This window comes from Salmo salar, chromosome ssa07 (genome assembly GCF_905237065.1).
Source record: "Salmo salar chromosome ssa07, Ssal_v3.1, whole genome shotgun sequence".
Taxonomy (NCBI): Eukaryota; Metazoa; Chordata; class Actinopteri; order Salmoniformes; family Salmonidae; genus Salmo; species Salmo salar.
In genome coordinates this window covers 48096763-48121388 of record NC_059448.1, presented here as the reverse complement: position 1 = coordinate 48121388, position 24626 = coordinate 48096763, and the positions used below count along the sequence as shown (strand labels likewise).

At 49.6% G+C, this 24626-nt stretch overlaps 1 protein-coding gene across 18 annotated transcripts in view; it reads left to right on the top strand.

The window, feature by feature from the left end:
- Nucleotides 1–24320, top strand: part of kmt2e (lysine (K)-specific methyltransferase 2E) — a 38059-nt gene extending 13739 nt beyond the window's left edge. For 3 of the 18 annotated variants that reach the window (XM_045722146.1, XM_045722145.1, XM_045722144.1), the window contains exons 3-22: nucleotides 7155–7266; nucleotides 9283–9512; nucleotides 9727–9881; nucleotides 10566–10774; nucleotides 10970–11209; nucleotides 11362–11492; nucleotides 11815–11932; nucleotides 12099–12208; nucleotides 13905–14172; nucleotides 16064–16168; nucleotides 17745–17816; nucleotides 18339–18512; nucleotides 18675–19010; nucleotides 19172–19465; nucleotides 19691–19832; nucleotides 19950–20185; nucleotides 20272–20982; nucleotides 21088–21451; nucleotides 21554–21630; nucleotides 21998–24320. In XM_045722146.1, coding sequence (XP_045578102.1) covers nucleotides 7155–7266; nucleotides 9283–9512; nucleotides 9727–9881; nucleotides 10566–10774; nucleotides 10970–11209; nucleotides 11362–11492; nucleotides 11815–11932; nucleotides 12099–12208; nucleotides 13905–14172; nucleotides 16064–16168; nucleotides 17745–17816; nucleotides 18339–18512; nucleotides 18675–19010; nucleotides 19172–19465; nucleotides 19691–19832; nucleotides 19950–20185; nucleotides 20272–20982; nucleotides 21088–21451; nucleotides 21554–21630; nucleotides 21998–23047 — 5134 coding nt within the window. In that variant the 3' untranslated portion in view covers nucleotides 23048–24320. Of the gene's footprint in view, nucleotides 1–5567; nucleotides 5678–7151; nucleotides 7267–9282; nucleotides 9513–9726; nucleotides 9882–10565; nucleotides 10775–10969; nucleotides 11210–11361; nucleotides 11493–11814; nucleotides 11933–12098; nucleotides 12209–13904; nucleotides 14173–16063; nucleotides 16169–17744; nucleotides 17817–18338; nucleotides 18513–18674; nucleotides 19011–19171; nucleotides 19466–19690; nucleotides 19833–19949; nucleotides 20186–20271; nucleotides 20983–21087; nucleotides 21452–21553; nucleotides 21631–21979 lie in introns of those variants that run through there. The other 15 variants (XM_045722143.1, XM_045722141.1, XM_045722142.1 and 12 more) reach the window with 13 other exon arrangements.
- Nucleotides 24321–24626: the final 306 nt, after the last annotated feature.

Below are 24626 nucleotides of genomic sequence, written 5' to 3'. Positions count from 1 at the left end.
ATCCTCAGTCTTCAATAAAAAGAGCCAAGATGAACAACAACTTGTCAGACAGGCCACTTCCTGCATGGAATCTTCTCAGGTTTTGGCCTGCCATATGAGTTCTGTTATACTCACAGACACCATTCAAACAGTTTTAGAAACTTTAGGGTGTTTTCTATCCAAAGCCAATAATTATATGCATATTCTAGTTACTGGGCAGGAGTAGTAACCAGATTAAATCGGGTACGTTTTGTTATCCGGCCGTGTCAATACTGCCCCCTAGCCCTAACAGGTTATAGGAATTATAGGACTATTTCTCTCTATACCATTTGTATTTCATATACCTTTGACTATTGGATGTTCTTATAGGCACTTTAGTATTGCCAGTGTAACAGTATAGCTTCCGTCCCTCTCCTCGCTCCTACCTGGGCTCGAACCAGGAACACATCGACAACAGCCACCCCCGAAGCAGCGTTACCCATGCAGAGCAAGGGGAAAAACTACTCCAAATCTCAGAGCGAGTGACGTTTGAAACGCTATTAGCGCGCACCCAGCTGACTAGCTAGCCATTTCACATCGGTTACACCAGCCTAATCTTGGGAGTTGATAGGCTTGAAGTCATAAACAGCGCAATGCATGAAGCACAGCGAAGAGCTGCTGGCAAAACGCACGAAAGTGCTGTTTGAATGAATGCTTACGAGCCTGCTGCTGCCCACCATCGCTCAGTCAGACTGCTCTATCAAATCATAGACTTAATTATAACATAATAATACACAGAAATACGATCCTTAGGTCATTAATATGGTCAAATCCGGAAACGATCATCTCGAAAACAAAACGTTTTTTCTTTCAGTGAAATACGGAACCGTTCCGTATTTTATCTAACGGGTGGCAACCCTAAGTCTAAATATTCCTGTTACATTGCACAACCTTCAATGTTATGTCATAATTACGTAAAACTCTGGCACATTAGTTCGCAATGAGCCAGGCGGCCCAAACTGTTGCATATACTCTGCCGTGCAATGAATGCAAGAGAAGTGACACAATTTCACCTGGTTAATATTGCCTGCTAACCTGGATTTCTTTTAGCTAAATATGCAGGTTTAAAAATATATACTTCTGTGTATTGATTTTAAGAAAGGCATTGATGTTTATGGTTAGGTACAGTCGTGCAACGATTGTGCTTTTTTCGCAAATGCGCTTTTGTTAAATCATCCCGTTTGGCGAAGTCGGCTCTCTTTCTTAGGAGGAAATAGTCTTCAGTTCCCAACGAGCCAGGTTGCCCAAACTGCTGCATATACCCTGACTCTGTTGCAAGAGAAGTGACACATTTTCCCTAGTTAAAAGAAATTCATGTTAGCAGGCAATATTAACAAAATATGCAGGTTTAAAAATATACTTGTGTATTGATTTTAAGAAAGGCATTGATGTTTATGGTTAGGTACTAGTTGGAGCAATGTTTACCTAAGCGATTATATGCAACGCAGGACAGGCTAGATAACTACACATGGTTGATGATATTAGTTTAACTAGTGATTGTTTTTTTATAAGATAAGTTTAATGCTAGCTAGCAACTTACCTTGGCTTCTTACTGCATTCGCGTAACAGGCAGGCTCCCCGTGGAGTGCAATGTAAAGCAGGTGGTTAGAGCGTTGGACTAGTAAACCGTAAGGTTGCAAGATTGAATCCCCGAGCTGACATGGTACAAATCTATCGTTCTGCCCCTGAACAAGGCAGTTAACCCACCGTTCCTAGGCCGTCATTGAAAATAAGAATGTGTTCTTAACTGACTTGCCTAGTTAAATAAAGGTGTAAAAAATCGGTGTCCAAAAATACCGATTTCCGATTGTTATGAAGACTTGAAATCGGCCCTAATTAATCGGCCATTCCGATTAATCGGTCGACCTCTACTGTGTATCTCTCTGTCTCTGTGTAGCTGTCTCTCTCTGTGTCGCTGTCTCTCTCTGTGTCGCTGTCTCTCTCTGTGTCGCTGTCTCTCTCTGTGTCGCTGTCTCTCTCTGTGTCGCTGTCTCTCTCTGTGTCGCTGTCTCTCTCTGTGTCGCTGTCTCTCTCTGTGTCGCTGTCTCTCTCTCTCTCTGTGTCGCTGTCTCTCTCTCTCTCTGTGTCGCTGTCTCTCTCTCTCTCTGTGTCGCTGTCTCTCTCTCTCTCTGTGTCGCTGTCTCTCTCTCTCTCTGTGTCGCTGTCTCTCTCTCTCTCTGTGTCGCTGTCTCTCTCTCTCTCTGTGTCGCTGTCTCTCTCTCTCTCTGTGTCGCTGTTATTGTGTCGAGGGATGTGTATATGGGCATATGGGAACGTATATATATATGTCGAAGCGCCGTGCGAGCATAGGAAACGATATGCGACTGTGAGGCGTGTGCCAGGCGTGTATATAAACGATGTGTATACGATTATGGTGAAACGTGTATCGATGTAGCGGTGTATATATGGCATGTACGTATATGATATCTTGTGGGGCGGTGTATATCATATGTGGCGGTGTATATGCCTGATTAGCGTGTAGCGTTATTGCGTTTGGGCGGTGTATATGTTTGAGGTGCTGGTGTGGAATCGCTGTGTGTGGTGTGACGTGTATATGTCGTGTAATAACGTGTGCGAAGCGTCTATCTGTGGGAATCGCTATCTGTGGCGCGGTATATATCTGGCTGAAACCGATGGTATATATGCGGTAGATAATATGTGTGACGGAATAATATATGTGGCGAACGATGAATCTGTGGTTGGATGACTATCTCGGTGCGGCGAATCTGTCGGTGACGTTGAATATGTCGCTGTCGGTAGCGTGTCGTCTCTGTGGTGCGCTGTGTCTCTCTGTCGCTGTCTCTCTCTGTCGGTCGCTCTCTCTCTGTCGCTTGTCTCTCTCTCTGTCGCTGTCTCTCTCTCTGTCGCTGTCTCTCTGTCGCTGTCTCTCTGTCGCTGTCTCTCTCTCTCTGTCTCTCTGTCGCTGTCTCTCTGTCGCTGTGTGTATCTCTGTCTCTCTGTCGCTGTGTGTATCTCTGTCGCTGTGTCTCTCTCTCGCTGTGTCTGTGTCTCTGTGCTGCATTGTCTCTGCTCTAGCCCTGCTGAGGGGCTCCATAGCCCTGCTGTAAGGGACAGGCCTGGTCAATCACTGCCATTGATCACATACAGAGCACTACTCACCGTCTCACACCCATCACTTCCCATAGACATTCTCAATGCCCTAATCTGACCAGACCACCCAAGTTCCATATATGACAAAACCCACTTTGTAGAGAAGATATGAGGCAGAAGAGCTTGTCACTTAAATACAACATATGCTGTGCTTATGACTATCTAGCATCATACACCCTTACTGTTCACTTTGTATTTCTGAGTTGCTTCTGTGTAATACAATGTCAGTGTAGCTAATGTCATGATTTTAGAATGACACCACCAGGTGGAGGGAGAATTTTACTCTGAAAATGACGCACCTGATCCTTGTCTGTACGCTTTGCACCTTGTTAGTGGAGCCTGGCGCAATGGCAACAACATACCACCCTCCTCACAGTATTCCAAATACCCTCCTCAGGGATACTGGCAAAGTATTATAGACAAATAAGAGATACCTGCTCTGTGCTCCTGTGGTTGAAGAATAGAAAGGTCTCCTTTTAGAGGGCTTGTCTCTTAAAATGGGTCCGTGTCACTCTCCCCCAGCCTTAAGAGCTGTTGCGGTCGGCCACATCAGGTTGCCATAGAAACCTCCCCAATGTCTCCCTTCCGCAATGCGCAGGGGCCATTGCCATGGTCACCGGGCTGAATGACAGGTGGCCCTCTTGCGGTTAAGGAGTCTTAAATGGTTCCCGTCGCGCTCACCTCTCTTTCCCCCTCCTCCCCCCTTCCAGTCAGCTTTATACACGGCCGCGTCTCAGCCCAGGGCCCTTCTGTTCGTAGGGGCGGGTTTTAAGCCCTCTCTCTATCCTTCTCTCTCCGCCCTGCGTCGGCCTATCCCCTGCCTGATGCAAGCTTGAATTGGGCTTCCACTCTGAGGGAGCACAGAGTGTAGCTGGCTGTCTGTAAAACACACACACACACACACACACACACACACACAGAGGACTACCTACCGCCAGCGTGCCCACAGACCAGGTTAGTTTTCATCTAGCCCTCTTCCTTCCACCCTGCTGATAAAACAAGTCACAGATCCTTGGTACTCTTCGAGGCCCTCGTGTTCTCAACACAAGGCTGAGGTTAGCATTAGTGTGCTAACTTGCTAACCCTAGGAACAGCAGTACAACTCCCAGAGGAGCAGTCACTCTCTCTCCACCTCCCTCTGAAAGATGCAGCGTTGTGACGAGCAGGGGGATGCGCAGTGGCTGCAGACTGTGTCGTGACTTGCTGTGCGGCTGCCGTGTGTGTGTTGTTCTAGCGACACACGGGGCACAGTGTGCGTGCACTCGCTGACGGCTACAGTGAGTCGCCATGGCAGTGAGTGGAAACACTTTGGCGTGAAGGCGTTGCCTCTGGCTGTGCAGAAGTTCTCTCTCTCTCTCTCTCTCTCTCTGTCTCTCTGTCTCTCTGTCTCTCTGTCTCTCTGTCTCTGTGTGTGTGTGTGTGTGATCTCTTGCTCCATATTAATCTCTCTCTCTCTCTGTGTGTGTGATCTCTTGCTCCATATTAATCTCTCTCTCTCTCTGTGTGTGTGATCTCTTGCTCCATATTAAGCTCTCTCTCTCTCTCTGTGTGTGTGATCTCTTGCTCCATATTAAGCTCTCTCTCTCTGCGTGTGTGTGATGTCTTGCTCCATATTAAGCTCTCTCTCTCTGCGTGTGTGTGATCTCTTGCTCCATATTAAGCTCTCTCTCTCTGTGTGTGTGTGATCTCTTGCTCCATATTAAGCTCTCTCTTGAGCTGTGAGCTATGATTAGCACATGCCTAGCCTAGCTGTCTGTTTAATTGAAATCTCTGTTGTCTCTCTTTGCTGTCTCTGCTCTCTGAGTCTCCCGGTGTCTCACATCTCGTAGCTTCCCCCTAGACGTGTGTGTGTGATTGACTATAGCATCATCTACTCTGGCTCTGTGCCTTCGTCCCTGACTTCCTATGAGACAGACATGATCGATGCAGTCAGTCTCAGTCCCTTTGGCCACTCACACTGAGACCAAACATGGCCCCTCACCATCCGTCAAACAAACTCACTCATCACAAGTCTGTTCTCTTCTCCTTTTTCTATCATCCCCCTCTCTCACCAGAGGGACTATCCCAGGAAAACCCAATAAAGCCCATTTGAATGACTCATCATACGATCACTGATTTTAATACATGAATGAGAACGTTCTCTCACTACTGAATGATGCATGCTGCATCCCTGCAAATCCCTGATTATGAAGTATACATTTGACCCTAGTAAATCATTCACACTGTTTTCAGTAGCATCCTTTAAAGTTTCTTTGGGTTGGGTTACTTCTCTGCCCTGGGGAGGGTAGTGATCTCTCTGTGTGTGTGTGTGTGTGTGTGTGTGTGTGTGTGTGTGTGTGTGTGTGTTTCACTGAGTTATGTACACACCTTCCCCGCAGCCCGCCCCTAGACCTTTTTACATGCACTTACATTTTCAGTTTGACACAAAGCTCCTGGCGCTTGAGCACCAATACCATAGTTAAGGAAGTGCTGCACAGCGAGCGTTGAGAGGTCACGGTGTGGTGTGCAGCACACGGGGAGACTAGGGGGGAAAGACTGACTCCACCAGGTACTGTACTGCTGCTTTACCCTTGGAGGGACGGGGTGTCTAGAGAGAGGGAGGGTTGGAGCATTGGAGAGGTGGGTGTGTGTGTGTGTGTGTGTGTGTGTGTGTACTTTAACATGCTGACACGTGGCACATCCATTCGTTTGAGTAGCCTAGTTTTCCTACGCTACCGTGCTGCTACTAACTGTCTTGGCTTGTCATGTATTCCAGTTACTGGCTGGAACTGTTTCTGCGGGGCAGTGTGTGTACTTTGACATATTTTCTCTTTATTATTCAGGGTTTGTTTGTCAATTGTTCCTTGTACTCGATGTCCAAATATGCTACATAGCCTGTTTGAGCCATATAGCCATAGCATCCCCTCAGGGATTCTACTACACCATCAGACCACACATACATTTTGTAATGTTCAGTTTGTTTAGTGGACTTTTTTATCTTGTACTCTGCGTTGTTAGCCAAACCTCTTGTCAAGGTTTCATTTTGCTTCTGAAATGTGTGTGAATGTGCAAAGCCATCCCCGGATACACCTGGGGGCATCTCTATTCTCTTCTTCACGCTCCCTCTCTTTGACCTTGAAGCAGTTGTCTGGACGAGGAGGGGAGGAGTTGGAGTTTCTTCCTCATGACTGACCAGTTGCAGTATTAGTTGTTGGAACATCAGCTAGCCTTCTGATTTATCATAACATCAGCTTGGAGTCTCAACTGCCTGGGCTGTCACTGGTCTTTCTCTCCTTCCCTCCTTCATCTCCTCTCTTGTCCATTTGCCAATCCCACTTCCCTTGTTTTTGAACCCCTCCCCCCTCCTTCAATGCCAGTGAGAAGTAGCCTATTTAACCATACTCCCATGTTCAACAGGATTTCTCTGTGCCACTGCAATGTCATAGAATAAAAGTGGATTTACCGGTTTGATAAATGAGCTCACAGAAGTAAATGCCTGTTATTGTTTCTGCGTGTGTCAATGTTGTGTTAGCCTCCAGTAGTGTGTGTGTCCTCCAGAAATGGGGTTGAAATATTGTGGAGAGATTAGGCCCCCATTTAGTTCTCAGCCCTGTCCAGTTAGCTGAGGTGATATGAAGGGGGCAGGCCACACACGCCACTTCCACTCTGTCACAACCACTGTCAGCTCCCCTAAAGCCCTCCCAAATAAACACTCCTCATTAAGCCAGTGGAAGAGGAGAATCAATTAAGCACAACAATACACTCACTGCTTATGAGGTTCTCTCTGCTCTCTCTCCTATTCTACCCTTTTTCTCACTCTACCTGTCCTTTAACGCTACTCATCTTCCCCTGTTTCTCTCCCTCATGTCTAGCTTTACATTTTTTCTGTCTCTGCTCTCTCTGCTTTCTCTCTCTCTTACTGTTGTAAATGGAATCCCCCTTACTGTTTCTGCACCTCTTGTATTTCCAACAAACTGATCTCTCTTCTCTATGTTGTGAATGGGATCCCCCTCCTAACTGTTTCTCTCTCTCTCTCTGTCCAGCAGACCAGAATCGGTTGAGGCCAGCCCTGTGGTGGTGGAGAAATCCAGCTACCCACACCAGATCTACAGCATTAGCTCTCACCACTCCCACAGTTACATTGGGCTGCCCTACGCCGTGAGTACACTCCACTTCAACACTAAACTGCAGTACACCACTATAATGCACTGTAGTACAGTACACTGTAATACAGGACACTGACACTACTGTACACTGTAATACAGGACACTGACACTACAGTACACTAATACAGTACACTACAGTACACTAATACAGTACACTACCGTACACTATAATACAGTACACTACCGTACACTATAATACAGGACACTGGCACTACTGTACACTATAATACTGTACACTGACACTACAATACTAGACACTACTGTACACTACAGTACAATACACTACCGTACACTATAATACAGTACACTACCGTACACTAATACAGTACACTGGCACTACTGTACACTATAATACAGGACACTGGCACTACTGTACACTATAATACAGTACACTAATACAATACCATACACTATAATACAGTACACTACCATACAGTATAATACAGGACACTGGCACTACCGTACACTAATACTGTACACTGAGACTATAATACAGTACACTACCGTACACTATCATAAAGTATACTACCGTACACTATCATACAGTACACTACCGTACACTATCGTACAGTACACTACCGTACACTATCATACAGTACACTACCGTACACTATCGTACAGTACACTACCGTACACTATCGTACAGTACACTACCGTACACTATCGTACAGTACACTACCGTACACTAACGTACAGTACACTACCGTACACTATCGTACCGTACACTATCGTACAGTACACTACCGTACACTATCGTACAGTACACTACCGTACACTATCGTACAGTACACTACCGTACACTATCGTACAGTACACTACCGTACACTATCGTACAGTACACTACCGTACACTATCGTACAGTACACTACCGTACACTAACATACAGTATAATACAGGACACTGGCACTATAATACAGTACGCTACACTACACTGTCATACAGTATAATACAGGACACTGGCACTATAATACAGTACGCTACACTGGCGTACGGTACGCTACACTGGCGTACGGTACGCTACACTGGCGTACGGTACGCTACACTGGCGTACGGTACGCTACACTGGCGTACGGTACGCTACCGTACGGTACGCTACCGTACAGTACGCTACACTGTCGTACGCTACCGTACACTGTCATACAGTACGCTACCGTACACTGTCATACAGTACGCTACACTGTCATACAGTACGCTACCGTACACTGTCATACAGTATAATACAGGACACTGACACTATAATACAGTACACTACCGTACACTGTCATACCGTACACTGTCATACCGTACGCTACCGTACACTGTCATACCGTACGCTACCGTACACTGTCATACCGTACGCTACCGTACACTGTCATACCGTACGCTACCGTACACTGTCATACGCTACCGTACACTGTCGTACAGGACATTGACACTAATACTGTACACTACCGTACACTAATACTGTACACTACCGTACACTAATACTGTACACTACCGTACACTAATACTGTACACTACCGTACACTAATACTGTACACTACCGTACACTAATACTGTACACTACCGTACACTATAATACAGGACACGGACACACTATAATACAGGACATTGACACTACTGTACACTATAATACAGTACACTAATACAGTTCACTTACTGTACACTATAATACAGGACACTACCGTGCACTATAATACTCCTCATACAGGCTAGTTCACTCGCCTGGGGGAGGCGACTGGATATGGGTTAGGGTCAATCGCAATGCAGTCTTAGCTTAGTGAATAACGAAAAGGAAATTTCAATTCAAGACAATTTGAACAATTCATATTGGAAATAAGTGGCCGTTTGCAGTTATTGAATTAGAATTTCAATGTTTGACATGCTATTGTTGTATGCATCAACCTGAAGAAGTCACAGTGATCCTGAAAAGTTGGTGATTTACTGGGAGTTTATATATAGTGTACGACTTTTTTATTTTTGTGGCTTGTATGTGTCACCTTCAACACCTTTATGTCCTCCTCCCCAGGACCACAACTATGGGGCGCGCCCCCCGCCCACGCCCCCGGCCTCCCCTCCCCCCTCCATGCTGATCCGGCCGGGCGAGGCGCTGTTTGTGCCGGGGGGTCTGCAGGACGAGGCTTCCAGGGGCACCACACTCAGCACCTCGGAGGACGGCAGCTACGGGGCCGACATCACCCGCTGCATCTGTGGCTTCACTCATGACGACGGCTACATGATCTGCTGTGACAAGTGCAGGTAGGAACTGGGAAATACCCTCTCCTTCATCAGGTCACAGTGATTTAGACCAGAGTCCACACTGTCCTAGCAGTGATTTATGAACATTCTAGCCTTCAAACGGTGTCCATGTCTCATCTCAACGTTTCTTTGGGATTAGTCACCCCTGTCTAGATCCCCTGTTGCATTGTGAATGGCTGCTGTTACTGACTCTCTGCTCTCTCTTCTCTCTCAGTGTGTGGCAGCACATAGACTGCATGGGGATCGACAGGCAGCACATTCCTGAGACGTACCTGTGTGAGCGCTGCCAGCCGCGCATCCTGGACAGAGACCGGGCCATCGTGCTGCAGACCCGGAAGAGGGAGAACATGTCCGGTGAGTGGAGAGATGGTGAGATATACCTTTTCCAGTCCCTCCCAGTGCGCTCCAGTAAACAGCTCTCAGATCAGATGGCAGTGTGATGAAGGCTGTGTATGTCAGGCTGCTCTGCTCACTACTGCAGCCTCTTCCCCCTGTGGGTCTGGAGAGACCCAGGCCACAAATCAAATCACATTTTACTTGTCACATGCGCTGAATACAACAGGTGTCGACCTTAATGTGAAATGCTTACTTACAAGCCCTTAACCAACAATGCAGTTCAAGAAAGAGTTTAGAAATTATTTACAAAATAAAGTAAAAAAATGTAATAAAAGTAACACAAAATAACAATAGCGAGGCTATATACAGGGGGTGCTGTGTCAATGTGCAGGGGTACAGGTTAGACAAGGTAATTTGAACATGTTTTTTACCCTAGCACAACACAGCTGATTCAAATAATCACAGCTTGATGATGAGTTAGTTATTTGAATCAGCTGTGTAGTGCTAGGTGCACCCAGGGGGCACGCTGACACCAGCTGGTCACATCGAGTAATACAACAATGCAGACATTTAGAATTGCAGACTGCTTTGGAAAATCTTGTTTTTACCTTTGAGAAATAATTTGTCTAAATAGGTTAGAACCAGGAACACTTTGCTTTGGTTGGACCCTCTGTACAAGATGCCCAAATAAACCTTTATTACCAATGCTTTATTAAGGCATACCGGTATGTATCTCTGCAGACGGGGACACTAGTGCCACAGAGAGTGGGGACGAGGTGCCATTGGAGTTGTACACGGCCTTCCAGCACACGCCCACCAGCATCACACTCACCACCGGCCGCCTGGCGGGCAACAAGCAGGCTGACAAGAAACGCAAGAGGAGCGGAGAAAAGGAGCCCGTCGCCACGTCAGCCCGAGCCAAGAAGGTCTGTGTTCAAACATCCATTCAATCCTATTGACACTCAATAGTTTCTTATCTTGACCCCAACTGTACCTCTGAGCTTTACATGTATTTGGAGCAACTCACCCCAAAATGAGTTTGGGTATGTTTATTTGAACAGAAATCTGTCGCAAAAACGGGTGGTAAACCTTGTTGTTTTACGCTGTCTGTTGTTTAACAGGCGTTCCGTGAGGGCTCCAGGAAGTCCTCCAGAGTGAAGGGTGGAGCTCCAGAAATGGAGCCCGGGGAGCACCCGTCTCTGTGGGAGAACAAGATGAAGGCTTGGATGGAGGCCTACGAGGATGCCGGCAGCAACCAGTACAGCGAGGACGTCCAGATCCTGCTCCGCGTCAAGGAGGCCGGCGACGGCAAGACCCTGGCCTACAACACACACACGGCCACCTTCAAACCGCCCGTGGAGGTAGCTGGAACCGACACAGTGACCTACAAACATTTGTCCTCAAATTGCCTGAGCAGGCAGCATACACACAGTTTGTACAAACATATTGCCTCTGCAAATATCAGTGTCAGCCAGCCTCTTTCCTCATGTCCTGTTGTCTCTCCCCTCTCCAGAGCCAGGTTCAGAAGAACAAGAAGATCCTGAAGGCAGTGAGGGACTTGGCTCCAGACTCCCTCATCATAGAGTACAGGGGCAAGTTCATGCTGCGACAGCAGTTTGAGGCCAACGGATGCTTCTTCAAGAGGTGAGGTCCCGTCTGGTGGAAACCTGAGCTCAAGTAGAATCCTCAGCTCAAATTTAAAAGTGGAATTCTACTCCTTTTCATAATTGTATGTCTGAGACATTTGAGAGGTAGAGGGAGAGATCGATAGAAGGGGTGTGTTTGTTGTGGTCCTTCCTTGGCAGTGGGCAGTGAAGTCCCTCACGTTGTTTCCTGGCTCCTGTTGAGCTCCTGGCTCTCTTCCCCTGGTCAACATATGGACATCCCCAATCTGTTACTGTGTCTGTCTGCCCTGCACTGCATATCATTCTTTTTTTTCTCTCTTTCCCTTTCTTCCTCCCCCCAGGCCATACCCCTTTGTGTTGTTCTACTCAAAGTTTGACGGGCTGGAGATGTGTGTGGACGCCCGCAGCTTTGGTAATGAGGCCCGCTTCATCCGACGCTCCTGCACCCCCAACTCTGAGGTGAGTGGCCAATCGCAGACCACGATACAAAACCTACGGCTCTAAACCCTGACCACACCCCCCAGAGCCACTAACTTCAACTTAATGTAACCTCATGAGTTTCAATGGGTGCCTCTCTCTCTCCCCTTTTCTCCACCTCTCTCTCTCTGTCTCGTGTCTCTCACAGGTGCGTCATGTAATAGAGGATGGTATGCTCCATTTGTACATTTACTCTTTGAGGTCCATCACCAAAGGCACCGAGATCACCATAGGCTTTGACTATGACTATGGCTGCTGGTAAGCAGGGTGGAAGTGATCACCTAGTACCACACACACACAATCACACACACACACATATATATATATTAGAGGTCGACCGATTTTAATCGGCATGGCCGATTTTAAAGTTTTCAATAACAATCGGTAATCAGCATTTTTGGACGCCGATTATGGCCAATTACATTTCAATCCACGAGGAGACTGCGAGGCAGGCTGACCGCCTGTTATGCGAGTGGAGCAAGGAGCCAAGTTGCTAGCTAGCATTAAACGCATCTTATATGAAAACAATCAATCTTAACATAATCACTAGTTAACTACACATGGTTGATGATATTACTAGTTTATCTAGCCTGTCCTGCGTTGCATATAATCAATGCGGTGCCTGTTAATTTATCATCGGATCACAGCCTACTTCAACTTCGCCAAATGGGGGATGATTTAACAAAAACGCATTCGCGAAAAAAGTACAATCGTAGCACCAATGTACCTAACCATAAACATCAATGCCTTTCTTAAAATCAATACACAAGTATATTTTTTTAAACATGCATATTTAGTTAGAAGAAATTCATGTTAGCAGGCAATATTAACCAGGGAAATTGTGTCACTTCTCTTGCGTTCTGTGTATGCAGCAGTTTGGGCCGTCTGGCTCGTTGCGAACTGTGTGAAGACCATTTTTTTCTAACATTGACCGTAATTCATTTGCCAGAATTGTACATAATTATGACATGACATTGAAGGTTGTGCAATGTAACAGCAATATTTAGACTTTGGGATGCCACCCGTTAGATAAAATACAGAACGGTTCTGTATTTCACTGAAAGAATAAACGTTTTGTTTTCGAAATGGTAGTTTCCAGATTTGACCATATTAATGACCTAAGGCTCGTATTTCTGTGTGTTGATTTGATGTTTGATAGAGCAGTCTGACTGAGCGGTGGTGGGCAGCAGCAGGCTCGTAAGCATTCATTCAAACAGCACTTTCCTGCGTTTGCCAGCAGCTCCTAGCAATGCTTGGTGCACAGCTCTGTTTATGACTTCAAGCCTATCAACTCCCGAGATTAGGCTGGCAATGCTATAGTTCCTATAAGAACATCCAATAGTCAAAGATATATGAAATACAAATCGTATAGAGAGAAATAAACTACAACCTAAATCTTCTTAACTGGGAATATTGAAGACTCATGTTAAAAGGAACCACCAGCTTTCATATGTTCCCATGTTCTGAGCAAGGCACTTAAACGTTAGCTTTTTTACATGGTACATATTGCACTTTTACTTTCTCCTACACTTGTTTTTGCATTATTTAAACCAAATTGTACATGTCTCATTATTTATTTGATTTTACATTTATTTATTTTATTTATGTATTATATTAAGTTAAAATAGGTGTTCATTCAGTATTGTTGTAATTGTCATTTTTACATACACATACATAAAAATCGGCCGATTAACTGGTATCTGCTTTTTTTGGTCCTCCAATAATCGGTATCGGCGTTGAAAAATAAAATCAGTCGACCTCTTATTTATGCATACATGCATGCATGCATACATGCATACATGCATACATACATACATACATGCATGCATGCATGCATACATGCATGCATGCATACAACAAGACAAGATTGGTCAACCTCAATCATGTTATCTTTCTACCTTTTTTCTTCTCCCTCGCTTCTTCCCCCCTCTCTCTTTCTCCCCCCTCTCTGTAGTAAATACAAGGTGGATTGTGCATGTGTGAGGGGAAACCCAGAGTGCCCGGTGCTGAAGTACAACCTGGAGCCCACCGAGAACCTGGAGACCAGCAGCCGCCGGCGGGGCCGCAAGGACAAGGAGCCCATGATGCAGCGAGGGGACCACCTGGACCTGGGCCAGAATCAGAACATGACCCTGGACTGTGATGGCAGGGCCAAGGGCCTGGGGGCCGACGGCAAGCAGAGGAAGCTATCACCCCTCCGCCTCTCCATCTCCAACAACCAGGTAAGATTTCCCTGGCAACACAACTCACCTCAATCCATGTCTCCATCACACACGCTCCCCCCCGGTCCCCATCACTCTCTCTGTGATGGATTGCCCCATAGGAGCCTATAAGTTGGCTTTCCTCTTGAAGACCTTTGTGTTATCATATTTAGCTTGTTTTCCATTTAGTTAGCGTCCAATGTCCATGCGTGTAGCCATTTATAAATGTTTCTGTTATATTTGCTGCATTTCTGTTTTATTTGTGTTATCCATTAGTAGACTACTTGTATTCCTCTATCATCCATCTTGGTTCTCCCTAGCCCAAAGCCCACTCCTGTACCCAGCCATCTCTCTCACCATGCCGTGTATCGCTGCTCAGAGCTGTCTGGCATCTAGCCCTCTAGTGGCAGATGAGACATGCTATCACACTGTGTCCTCTCTGCTGCAGGAGCTCCCGAACACACCATTAGGCATCCCTCTACTCAGTGTTACACACAGAGAAAGCCCTCTGTCTCTGGGGTTGTGTTCAGTAGATACCAAACGGAAGAAAACGCTCAGTGAAACTGAGAGGAACAATCTGAACCTGTCCAATAAGAAATGTCTGTTGTCCTATTCCATTGCAAAACATTTTGTTGTGTTGTCTAATAACCCCGACCCAGGCCATAGGTCTTATCGGCAAGCATGGTAGGGACTGGTAGTTCTCACAACGAGTGATTTTTAAGGACTGATCTGAGGGAAGCACACAGAAGCATGGTTTATGGAGACTGGTTAGACTGATGTATGGTCTAGAACAGGCCTGGGAAACTCCAGGCCTGATTGGTGTCACACTTTTTCCCCAGCTAACACACCTGCCTCCAATAATAAACCAATCATGATCTTCAGTTTAGAATGCAATATAGTTTAAATCAGGTGTGTTTGGTGTCACACTTCCCCCCCATCCCTAGCAATCGGCCCCCGAGGACTGGAGTTACCCAGGCCTGGTCTAGAATGAGGAACGGTGAAGAGAGGGTCTGATGTCCGAGATGAAGTGCGAGCCATCTCTTTCGGAAAACAACACGCACAAACCGTGAAATGAACACGCTGAATTTGGAAGCTGTCCACATCTGTCATTGTGCGCAAACAGACCTTCGTGTGACCACAAGAGCCACAACTTGACATATGACAGGGTAGTTGTTGGCGACAGGGTAGTTGTTGGCGACAGGGTAGTTGTTGGCGACAGGGTAGTTGATGGCGACAGGGTAGTTGATGGCGACAGGGTAGTTGATGGCGACAGGGTAGTTGATGGCGACAGGGTAGTTGATGGCGACAGGGTAGTTGATGGCGACAGGGTAGTTGATGGCGACAGGGTAGTTGTTGGCGGCAGGGTAGTTGTTGGCGACAGGGTAGTTGTTGGCGACAGGGTAGTTGATGGCGACAGGGTAGTTGTTGGCGACAGGGTAGTTGTTGGCGACAGGGTAGTTGATGGCGACAGGGTAGTTGATGGCGACAGGGTAGTTGATGGCGACAGGGTAGTTGTTGGCGACAGGGTAGTTGATGGCGACAGGGTAGTTGTTGGCGACAGGGTAGTTGATGGCGACAGGGTAGTTGATGGCGACAGGGTAGTTGTTGGGAGTGGGCTCAAAACAATGTATCACAAGGCACTACAGAAGTGAGCCTGGTCTGTCGCTCTTCTTTGAAAAGGGGTACGATTGCGTTTCGCTGTTATTCTGACTGCCTAGGACCGAATATAAGCTCTGAGCAAGTTTGTGCACAGACAAACCCACAATGTCCCCAGTCAGTGCCCCCAACTGTCACTCTTCCCCAGACCCCCCCCTCCCCACCTACCACCTCACTACTCTAGACCCTGTAGTCTGTAGCCAGACTGCCTGTGGTTGGTCAGTGCCATGATAAAGCGCCTCTCCCCCTCTAACAGGATCCTACAGAGTTAGAGGGTGTAGAAGACCAGCCTGATCACTCCGTTAACAGTGAAGTAGAGATGGAGTCAGAGGAGACCATTGCAGAGAGAAAGAGGAAGATGGTAAGTTCCGTGAGCCAGGGCTGCAGCGCGCCCTGCTGTGTGCAGCCCATAACCCCCCCCCTCACCCATAGGAAAAAGCTCATCCTTGCTGGTATGGGTCACTGTTTGTGTGGTGGTGGTTCCCCCCCCCACCTCCCTGCTTCTGCTGCTGTCTCTGCCTCATCCTGTTGCTGTGTAGCCTAGCCTGCGTGGTCCCCCCCCGCTCTCTGTCGCTCACTCACTTCCTCAAACACTGAGGCTCTGTGTTTTGGTCATCATTATACGTGGGTTATTTTCCTCATTTATTCAAGAGTTAATTTGCTAAACAATCACACATTGCACCATTCCGGGCCCTCCAGAGCCACAGGCCCCCCTACCCCCTCCTCCCCCCCCCTCTCATTAGCTGAGTAAACAAGAGCCCCAGCCTCATCACACGTAAGTACTGGAACTCTCCCTGTGTGTCTGAGTATGACCCTCACGTACAGAATTGGCCAACTGTTTTGAAATGGCCAATTACTCTCCTCTCACCTGCTAAAGAGCTCTGGTGACCCAGAGAGATGGGCTCACACACACGCTGGCACGCTCTCCCTCTTTCATATATACACACACTCTGGAAATTACCCTGCCGTCAGCTCCCTTTCACACGACGAGGCCCAAGGTGTAAAGCGCTGACTCATCGTTCTGGCCAATGGACTGGCTCTGGCTGCTAAATATCCCTGAACGAGAGAGAAGGTGGGGGGGGGGCTTCTCTGTTGCCAGGGCCTTATTGACTCTGGGACATCCAATAGCCTGCCTCCCTCCAAGGGAAGCTGCAAGCTGGTCCAGGAGGAGGAACCCCCCTCTACTGTGGAAGAAAGAGCTTCTGGATTCACTGTCGTCCTCTGACGTAACAGTCACCCTGTGGTCTGGTGTATTTATGGTGTTCAACCACGCATCCACTACAATGCCCTGTCCGCATGGGCTCTTAACACTGGTGATGTCTGTGTGTTAGGCATGGTATGTCTCCCACACTCATGTTAAAGATACAGACACGGCATGGAACACACAGTTAATATGTTGAAGGTTGCACTAAGGTCTGGTTTTGGGTGTTGCAGATGATATGCAGTTGCTTGTCATCAACCTTGGTGAAAGTTGGTGATTGGGTTGGTTGCTATTGTCTTCGTTTTCTTTCCATGTGTCGTGGGTTCAGTATGTGGTTAATGACACTGTGGTGAGGTGGTGAACATGTGGCTGAGTTCCAGTGGTGGTGGGTTGTGTTGAAATCACTGTTCATTCATTCAGCCCAAATAAAGTCTTCCTACTGGATATGCTGGTGTAAGCAGACAAGGTGAAGAAGCCCTGACTTGACACGCGTCTACAGGCATAAGGCAGCCATTCTCCCTGTCTGCCCCTCTTCTCTCCCCTCTTTCATAACCCTGTAGTGGCCAGGTCACCTCTCCACACCCCCACCTGTCTCAGAGGATCCCTGAGGGTCGGCGACACACTGAAGCCCCTAGAGTGGGGAACTGTGGGGGTGTGTGTATGTTCTATGTGTGTTATTGGGGGGGACCGGGCCTCTTGTCTTCTAAACCAGGCTGTCTCTCTGTAAACCATTCAGGCCAGCCCAGCGGAGGAGTCCCATCTGCAAGGCGTGGGGGCCTCCAGCTGTCTGGGACTGAGTAAACCGGAGGTAAACTTGACCCACCAACCCCCACCCCCAAACATACCCCCCGCCTGCCTGCCCCTCCACCTCATAGGGGACCCCACTGACTGACAAACATACTAACCACCTCCATCTTCTCTCCACTGACCGGCCCTGTGGCAGACCCCAGTGTGTCTCTGCTGCTGGGGGTGGTAAAACTAGTCTGGTGGGGGCAGCCGTGGTGTTATAAACCACACACCCTGAATGGTTTGGTAAGGGCTAATGTTACGTTCCCACCTCCCAGATTCAGTTAGTTTGGTCTCACATAAACAGGGTTTTTACTTGTTCTATCTCCATTGGTTTTTTTCCTCCACTGGAAGGGGAAATGGTGGTCCTTTTTTCTCTGTCATTCTGCACCGCCGCTGTTTTTTTCTCTGCCAGCTGCCAGCCAGACTGCCTCATGCCTGTCTTGTGTTGCGATAACGTGTCCCTCCCCCTCTAGGCCCAGTGGGGCAGGAGACTAGGCCACGTGGACTAACGCTTACCGCTCTGTCTTCCTCTCCTCTACAGACCCGTGAAGAGAGGAAGATGGAGGCCATCCTGCAGGCCTTTGCCCGCATGGAGAAGAGGGAGAAGAGGCGGGAGCAGGCCCTGGAGAAGATCGGCACCAAGTCAGAGGGGGGCATCAAGGAGGAGCCCCCTGCCACCCCCGAGGCCGACATGCAGTCTCCTGGTATCATGATGGTAAGTGATAGTTGACTCAACATGTTCTTTATGCCTGCACTCTCTCTGACACATTGGTTCCACCAGAGAGGATGTTGTCAATAATCCGAAGGGTTAGCTGAAGGTGACTATAAACCCATCCAAAACTACGCTACTGTACTATCCTAACCCTGTCTCTCCCAGCCCCTGCTAGAGGTGAAGGAGGAGCCGGGTCTCAACAAGCCCACGCCGGCCAAGCTGCGAGGCAGCAAGCAGAGGAAGAGCTTCTCGCGGAGCCGCACCCACATCGGGCAGCAGCGGCGGCGAGCGCGCACCATCAGCACCTGCTCTGACATACCTCCTGGCTCGCCCGGGGAACTCCTGGACCCCCTGTCCATTGACGGCCCAGATGTAGAGGCCTCCAGGGACCCCGAACCAGAGGCCCTCTCCTCCCATGCCCCTGACACCAGCCCCCCTTACAGTGGCTCCCCGGCCCCTGACAGAAACCGCTCCGGGCAGAAGTACCCCAAAACTAAAAAGGTACCCTAGCCACTGCTCAGTGCTCACCCCTAAACACGACTAGTCACTATTCTATTTAGACTTATAGGAATGTTCTATTCCTTCTAGTGAAATGTCACTCAGTACTATAGTCAAATGCAGTGTGCTTGTGACTAAAGCTCTCTCTCTTTGTCTCGCTACAGCACTTAGTGAGTGAGTGGTGCGTCGACAAGCAGGAGCGGTCATTGCGGACCCCAGAGCCGGCCCCGGAGAGGCCCCTGAGGATCAGCAGCGACCCGGAGGTGCTGGCCACCCAGCTCAACGCCCTGCCCGGCATGGGCCCCAGCCCGCACGTCTACAGCACGCCCAAACACTACGTCCGCTTCTCCTCACCCTTCCTGGCCAACCGCAGCCCCACCACCCCTGGGGTGCCCACCGGACGCCGGCGTTCCCGCGAGCTGCCCGACACGCCGCCCACCTCAGGCTCCTGCAAGAAGGTATGTTGTTCACCAGCTCACAGGGGAATGGAGAGAGTGTTAGCTGTCAGGTATAACTGCAGGGCAGAGGGACAGACCGACAGTGTTACCGGCAGAGGGACAGTATTATTGTCAGTAACAGAGACTTAGGTTTTCTAAGATGTAGCTGCCTTGGAGATCAGTGAATGTGATTTGTATTTGTGGTTGACATGTCTAAGTCCTCTCCCTCCCTGTCTTCTCCCACAGCGCTGGCTGAAGCAGGCTCTAGAGGAGGAGACCACCACCCCTCCACCCAGCAGCGAGGGCCCTCTCAGCCCCCCTATCAACGGGGACTCTGACAGCCCCCCCCCCTACAACGGCAGCTGCACCTTGCCAGGTGAGGACTCTGGTGAGGACTCAGAAATGTTTCTCATCACTTAGAAGCAACATAAGTCTTGTATGCAAGTGTCTGTTTTTTTGCATGTGAGTAACCCTTCCTCTCTCTGTGTGTGTGTGTGTCATACAGAGTTGCCCACTCCTCTGAAGAAGCGGCGCCTGGGTCTGTGTCCGCTGGACGCCTGCATGTCAGAGAGCTCCACCCCCTACGGCTCTCCCTGCGCCACGCCAACCCAGGCCGACCTATCAGAGACGCCGGGTACACCCCTGCTGCTGGCCACGCCACCCCGCGTCACCCGTATGGAGGAGCCGAGCCCTGAGCCTCTACCTAGCACTCCCACACACACACTCAGTGCCCCGCAGGAAGTAAGACACACACTCTAAACTACAAACACACACACTCATAGAGGGAATTGAGCGGTGTGTTAATATCTCTGTTCCTGTGTCCACAGAGCGAGTCTTCCCTGGACAGCTCACCAGAGGGCAGTCGCAGACCCAGCCCCCAAGAGGCTGAGCGGCCACCTTCGCTGCTCTCCTCTCCCTGTGTAGCGGTCAGGGCTCCCAGTCTGGATGTGTTGCCCCCCCACGACGCCAAGACCAGCGCCCCCCTGAGCCCCCAGCCCCCCACCGCCGAGTCCCAGGACTGTGGGGGAGAGGAGGGTCCAGAGACCGGGGCTGAGGGCAGCAGCGAGGCCCCCTCCACAGACCCAGCCTCTTCCTCCCTCCTCTCCCCCTGGATGAAGAGTCCAGAGAGAGTGGGTCTGTCAGGGCCAGGGGGTCTGTCCTTCTCCCCCATCAACTCTAACCTGAGGGACCTTACCCCCTCACACACCCTGGAGCCCATCTTGGCCTTCAGGCCTGAGGCGGTGGCTGTGGCTGGGGCTGGTGTTGTGACTGTACCAGTACCCTTGGCCTTCAGGCCTGAGGCGGTGGCTGGTGTTGTGACTGTACCAGTACCCTTGGCCTTCAGGCCTGAGGCGGTGGCTGGGGCTGGTGTTGTGACTGTACCAGTACCCTTGGCAGCAGGACCCTTCACAGAGGCTGCAGGGTCTCTCTTCTACCCCTGCCCTGAGGAGGGGGGAACCCTGGCCTTCTCTCGTTCATTGAGTGGAGACAGCACTGGCGAGGGAGGGTCAGGACAGAATCCCCCACAGAAGAAAAAGGTGAGTTGCTATATTCTCTATTCAGCCTGCCCATTCAAGCTGTGTTAAGGTTCCTGGACTGATAAAGGTATGTCTGTTTTCGTGTGATGTCATGTGTTTTCCCAGGTGTCTTTGCTGGAGTACAGGAAACGTCAGCGCGAGGCGCGGCGCAGCGGCTCCAAAATGGAATGCGGCTCGCCTGTCTCTACAACACCTACCCTGGTGGAGATGATCCCTCTGCCCTTGGAGACCACCCAAGAGCCTCCACCCCTGGCTCCTGCTCCGGCCCAAGCTCCAGTGGCCCCTACTGCAGTGGCCCCCACCCTGCCTGAGCCAAATACCCCCCAGCCCAGCGAGGACACAGAGCCCCCTGTCGAGGGGGAGAGAGAGGGGGGAGAGGGACAGTGGACCTCGTCCACCTCGGTGGAGCAGGCAAGAGAGCGTGGCTACCACAGAGCCCTGTCGCTTAGTGACCACAGCAAGGACAAAGGTACACACACACACACACACACACACACACACACACACACCCACCTGGACATAACTTCTTTACTGATGGTAGTTTAATTGTAATAATGTGTGCTTGTTACAGATGGAGAGACCGAGGGCAGTGAGGCCCCAGTCAGAGATTGTTCATCTCCTAGCCTGCAGAGGACCCCAACCCACACGGTAAGAAACATTCTGCTTTCTGGCTCAAACAGTAGTGTGAAGTACATGCTGCTGCCAAACACACAGCCTAGAGTGTCGGCCAGGGGTCGGCCAAAACCGTCAAAGTTTTGATTTTAGTTTTTGGTCTGTAAAATTCAGGAAATCTGTTCCCAAGTATTCCCACAAAAAAATAAGAGACATGATGGTGTCTCAATGTAAACAGGGTATGACATGGTTTGTTATTTTCAAATACAGTTTGCAGTGTGCCCCCGACCATTCGTTCCAACAAATATCCTCCCGCGGCTGAATGTAGCTGCCTACCCCTGATGTAGGCTGTTATTGTTCATGACTTACCCGTTCCCTCGCTCAGTCTCTCTCTCCTCCCTAGCCGTGTTCTCCTGGTCCCAGCAGCCCGTCCCAGCCTGGCAGTCGCCCAGTGAAGGAGGAGAGTGACAGTCGGCCTCGGACCCCCTCCCAGGCCGCCCCACAGCAGCCCAGCAAGCCTGCCGTACCCAAGGCAGCCCCCCTGACCCCCACCAAGCTGCACCCTGCTGCCCCCTACCCTGCCCCCTCACTCCTCCACTCCCCCAACTCCCAGGCTCAGGGCTCCCCTTACCGCAGCCAGAGGGCCTTCCTCTTTGCTCCTCCTCAGTCCCAGCCACAGGCTCAACCAGGGCCGCCCCCCTTCTCCCAGTACAGCCCACAGTCCGCTCCACCTCCCCCTCCTCCACCAGCACCTCCAGCCTCAGCGGCCTACTTCCCCAGCCAGTCAGCCCCCGCTGTGGGATCCTTCCCTGGGTTCAAGCCTTCCGTGACGTCCCCATTCCCCCCTGGAGGCCAGCCCCTTCTGCAGACTCTTCCTCCCCACGCCCTGCACTACCAGAGCTCTACCACTCCCCCTCCTCCTCCCCCTCCTCCACCACAACACCCTGGGCCCGGCCCAGCCCTGCTGCACGTTAACCTGCAGCCTCCTCCTGTCCAGCAGCACCAGCTCCTTCTGACCACAGCCCCCCAGTCCTCCCTCCCTCCCCCTCCGCCCCCTCCCCCACAGGGCCAGACCCACCAGCTGCAGCAGCCCAGTGCCAGCACCCTCCTGTCACTCAACCAGGGCCTGCCTCTTCCTCCACCCCCTCCTCCTGCCTCCTCCACCGGTGTCCCCATGCAAGTGCAAGCCCCTCACCACTTTCAGAACTTGGGGGGCTTTCCAACCCCGCTGATGCACACCGGCGGCACCACTAACCCCTCGTTGCCCCCCTCCACCTACCCCCCGCCCCACCAGCAGACTGGACTGCCCCCCCCTCCTCCCCCTCCCCAGCAGCAGACTCAGCCGGCCCAGGCCATGCCCACCGCCACTCAGATGTCCAGCGGGACACGTGGGGCCCCTGCGTCCCCCGCCCCCTTTCACAACGCTGGGTACCTGGGCACGGGGTGGCACTGACCGCCTCCATGCAGGCCTCCCCCTTGGCCCTGCCAGCCCCTGTGACTCACTCTGAGAGGAGCTTGACAACAGACCGCGGAACACAACAAGCAACAAAAGCTGTAAATATTTTCTATGTACCTGAACACATGGCCAATGGAAAAACAGGAGAACGTGGGATAAAGGGGTGCTTTTTAAAGGACAAACTGAAAACAAGGACTGTGAAACAATCTTATTAAGAGACTTTGTGTTTGAAATGAAGATGGACGATTCCCCCGGTGCTCATCCCACTATTTCTCTCTCTGACGTCCCTCCCTCCGTTTTCTTTTGAATTTCCCTCCTGTGGCGGAGAGAGTGCCTGACCGTCTCTGTCTGTTTTGGACTTCTATTGTAAGGTCCCGCACTTTCTGTATCAATGTACATTCCAGCCTCCACCCCCCTTCGTCAGTTAGTCTGCCTTTCACTTCTTCCTCTCTTTGTCTATTGTCTGCTCTTCTACACCGTTTTATTTGTTTTATCTAGTGGCTCATTATAGCAAACAGAAAGCTTTTTGTAAAGATAAAAAAAATACAGAATTATTATTTTTATTCCTCTGTGTAAGAAATATCTGTGCACCGCTGCAGTGATTCAGAAAATGCTGTTCTGGGAGCCCGCTTCACTGCCCCAGGAGGCTGCACTTGTGCGTGTGTGTGTGTGTGTGTGTGTGTGTGTGTGTGTGTGAGAGAGGAGGTGTATGGACTGTGTGTCTGTCTGTCTGCGTGTGTGTGATGAGAGGAGGTGTATGGACTGTGTGTCTGTCTGTGCTGTGTGTCAGTGGGAGAAAGGGAAGTGATAGAACATAAGAGTGATGGTGTGAAACGAGTGCAGTAGTCTTCTGAGGTAGCCAGAGTGAGGTCTCACCGGTAGGTAGGACGTTAGCGGTTTATTTTTCAATATCAATGGTTATTTGTAGAAATTGTAATTTAATGTATAGGTGGTTACTCCAGCTTTCTCCGGAAACAGGTTGTATATATTTGCTTCTTTTCTTTCCTATGCTTGTACAATTGGCTCCCATCCCATTTTGGAATCTGGTTGTAAATACGAGCGCTCTTCTTGGCAAAGATTAATGTTTCTGTGACTGTAGCACTTTTTCTTTTGTTCTTCCTCTCTGGACTATTCAGTGTAGTCTTTTTTTTTTTATTTGTGTGTGTGTGTGAGTGTATGTTTGTGCAGAGGAGAGAGACTCAAACACTGCACTGGTTGGCTATTTTCATGGTTCATTCTAATAAATCACTGTAATGACAGTTTTATACCACTGGTGGTGTTGTGTCTGTCTGTATGTTCTGTCTGTCTGGGAGAAGGAAGGCTGATATGTTGGCATCACTTTCAAAAGGTTTGACGGCTGCCTCCTACCTGACGTGGTCCTTGTTATCTGGGATCCTTGGGACGTCCCTACTCCATTGAAGTTACCGTTGAAAATGGTCAAGGAAAGGGTTAGGTAAGGATTATGGTTAAGTTTAGGGTAGGGATGTCCCAAGGAACCCCGCATAGCACTAACCTACCTGACAAGCCACCAGCAAGCTGCCTGTCGCCTCCAAATAAAACTCCTGTGAAAAACAAC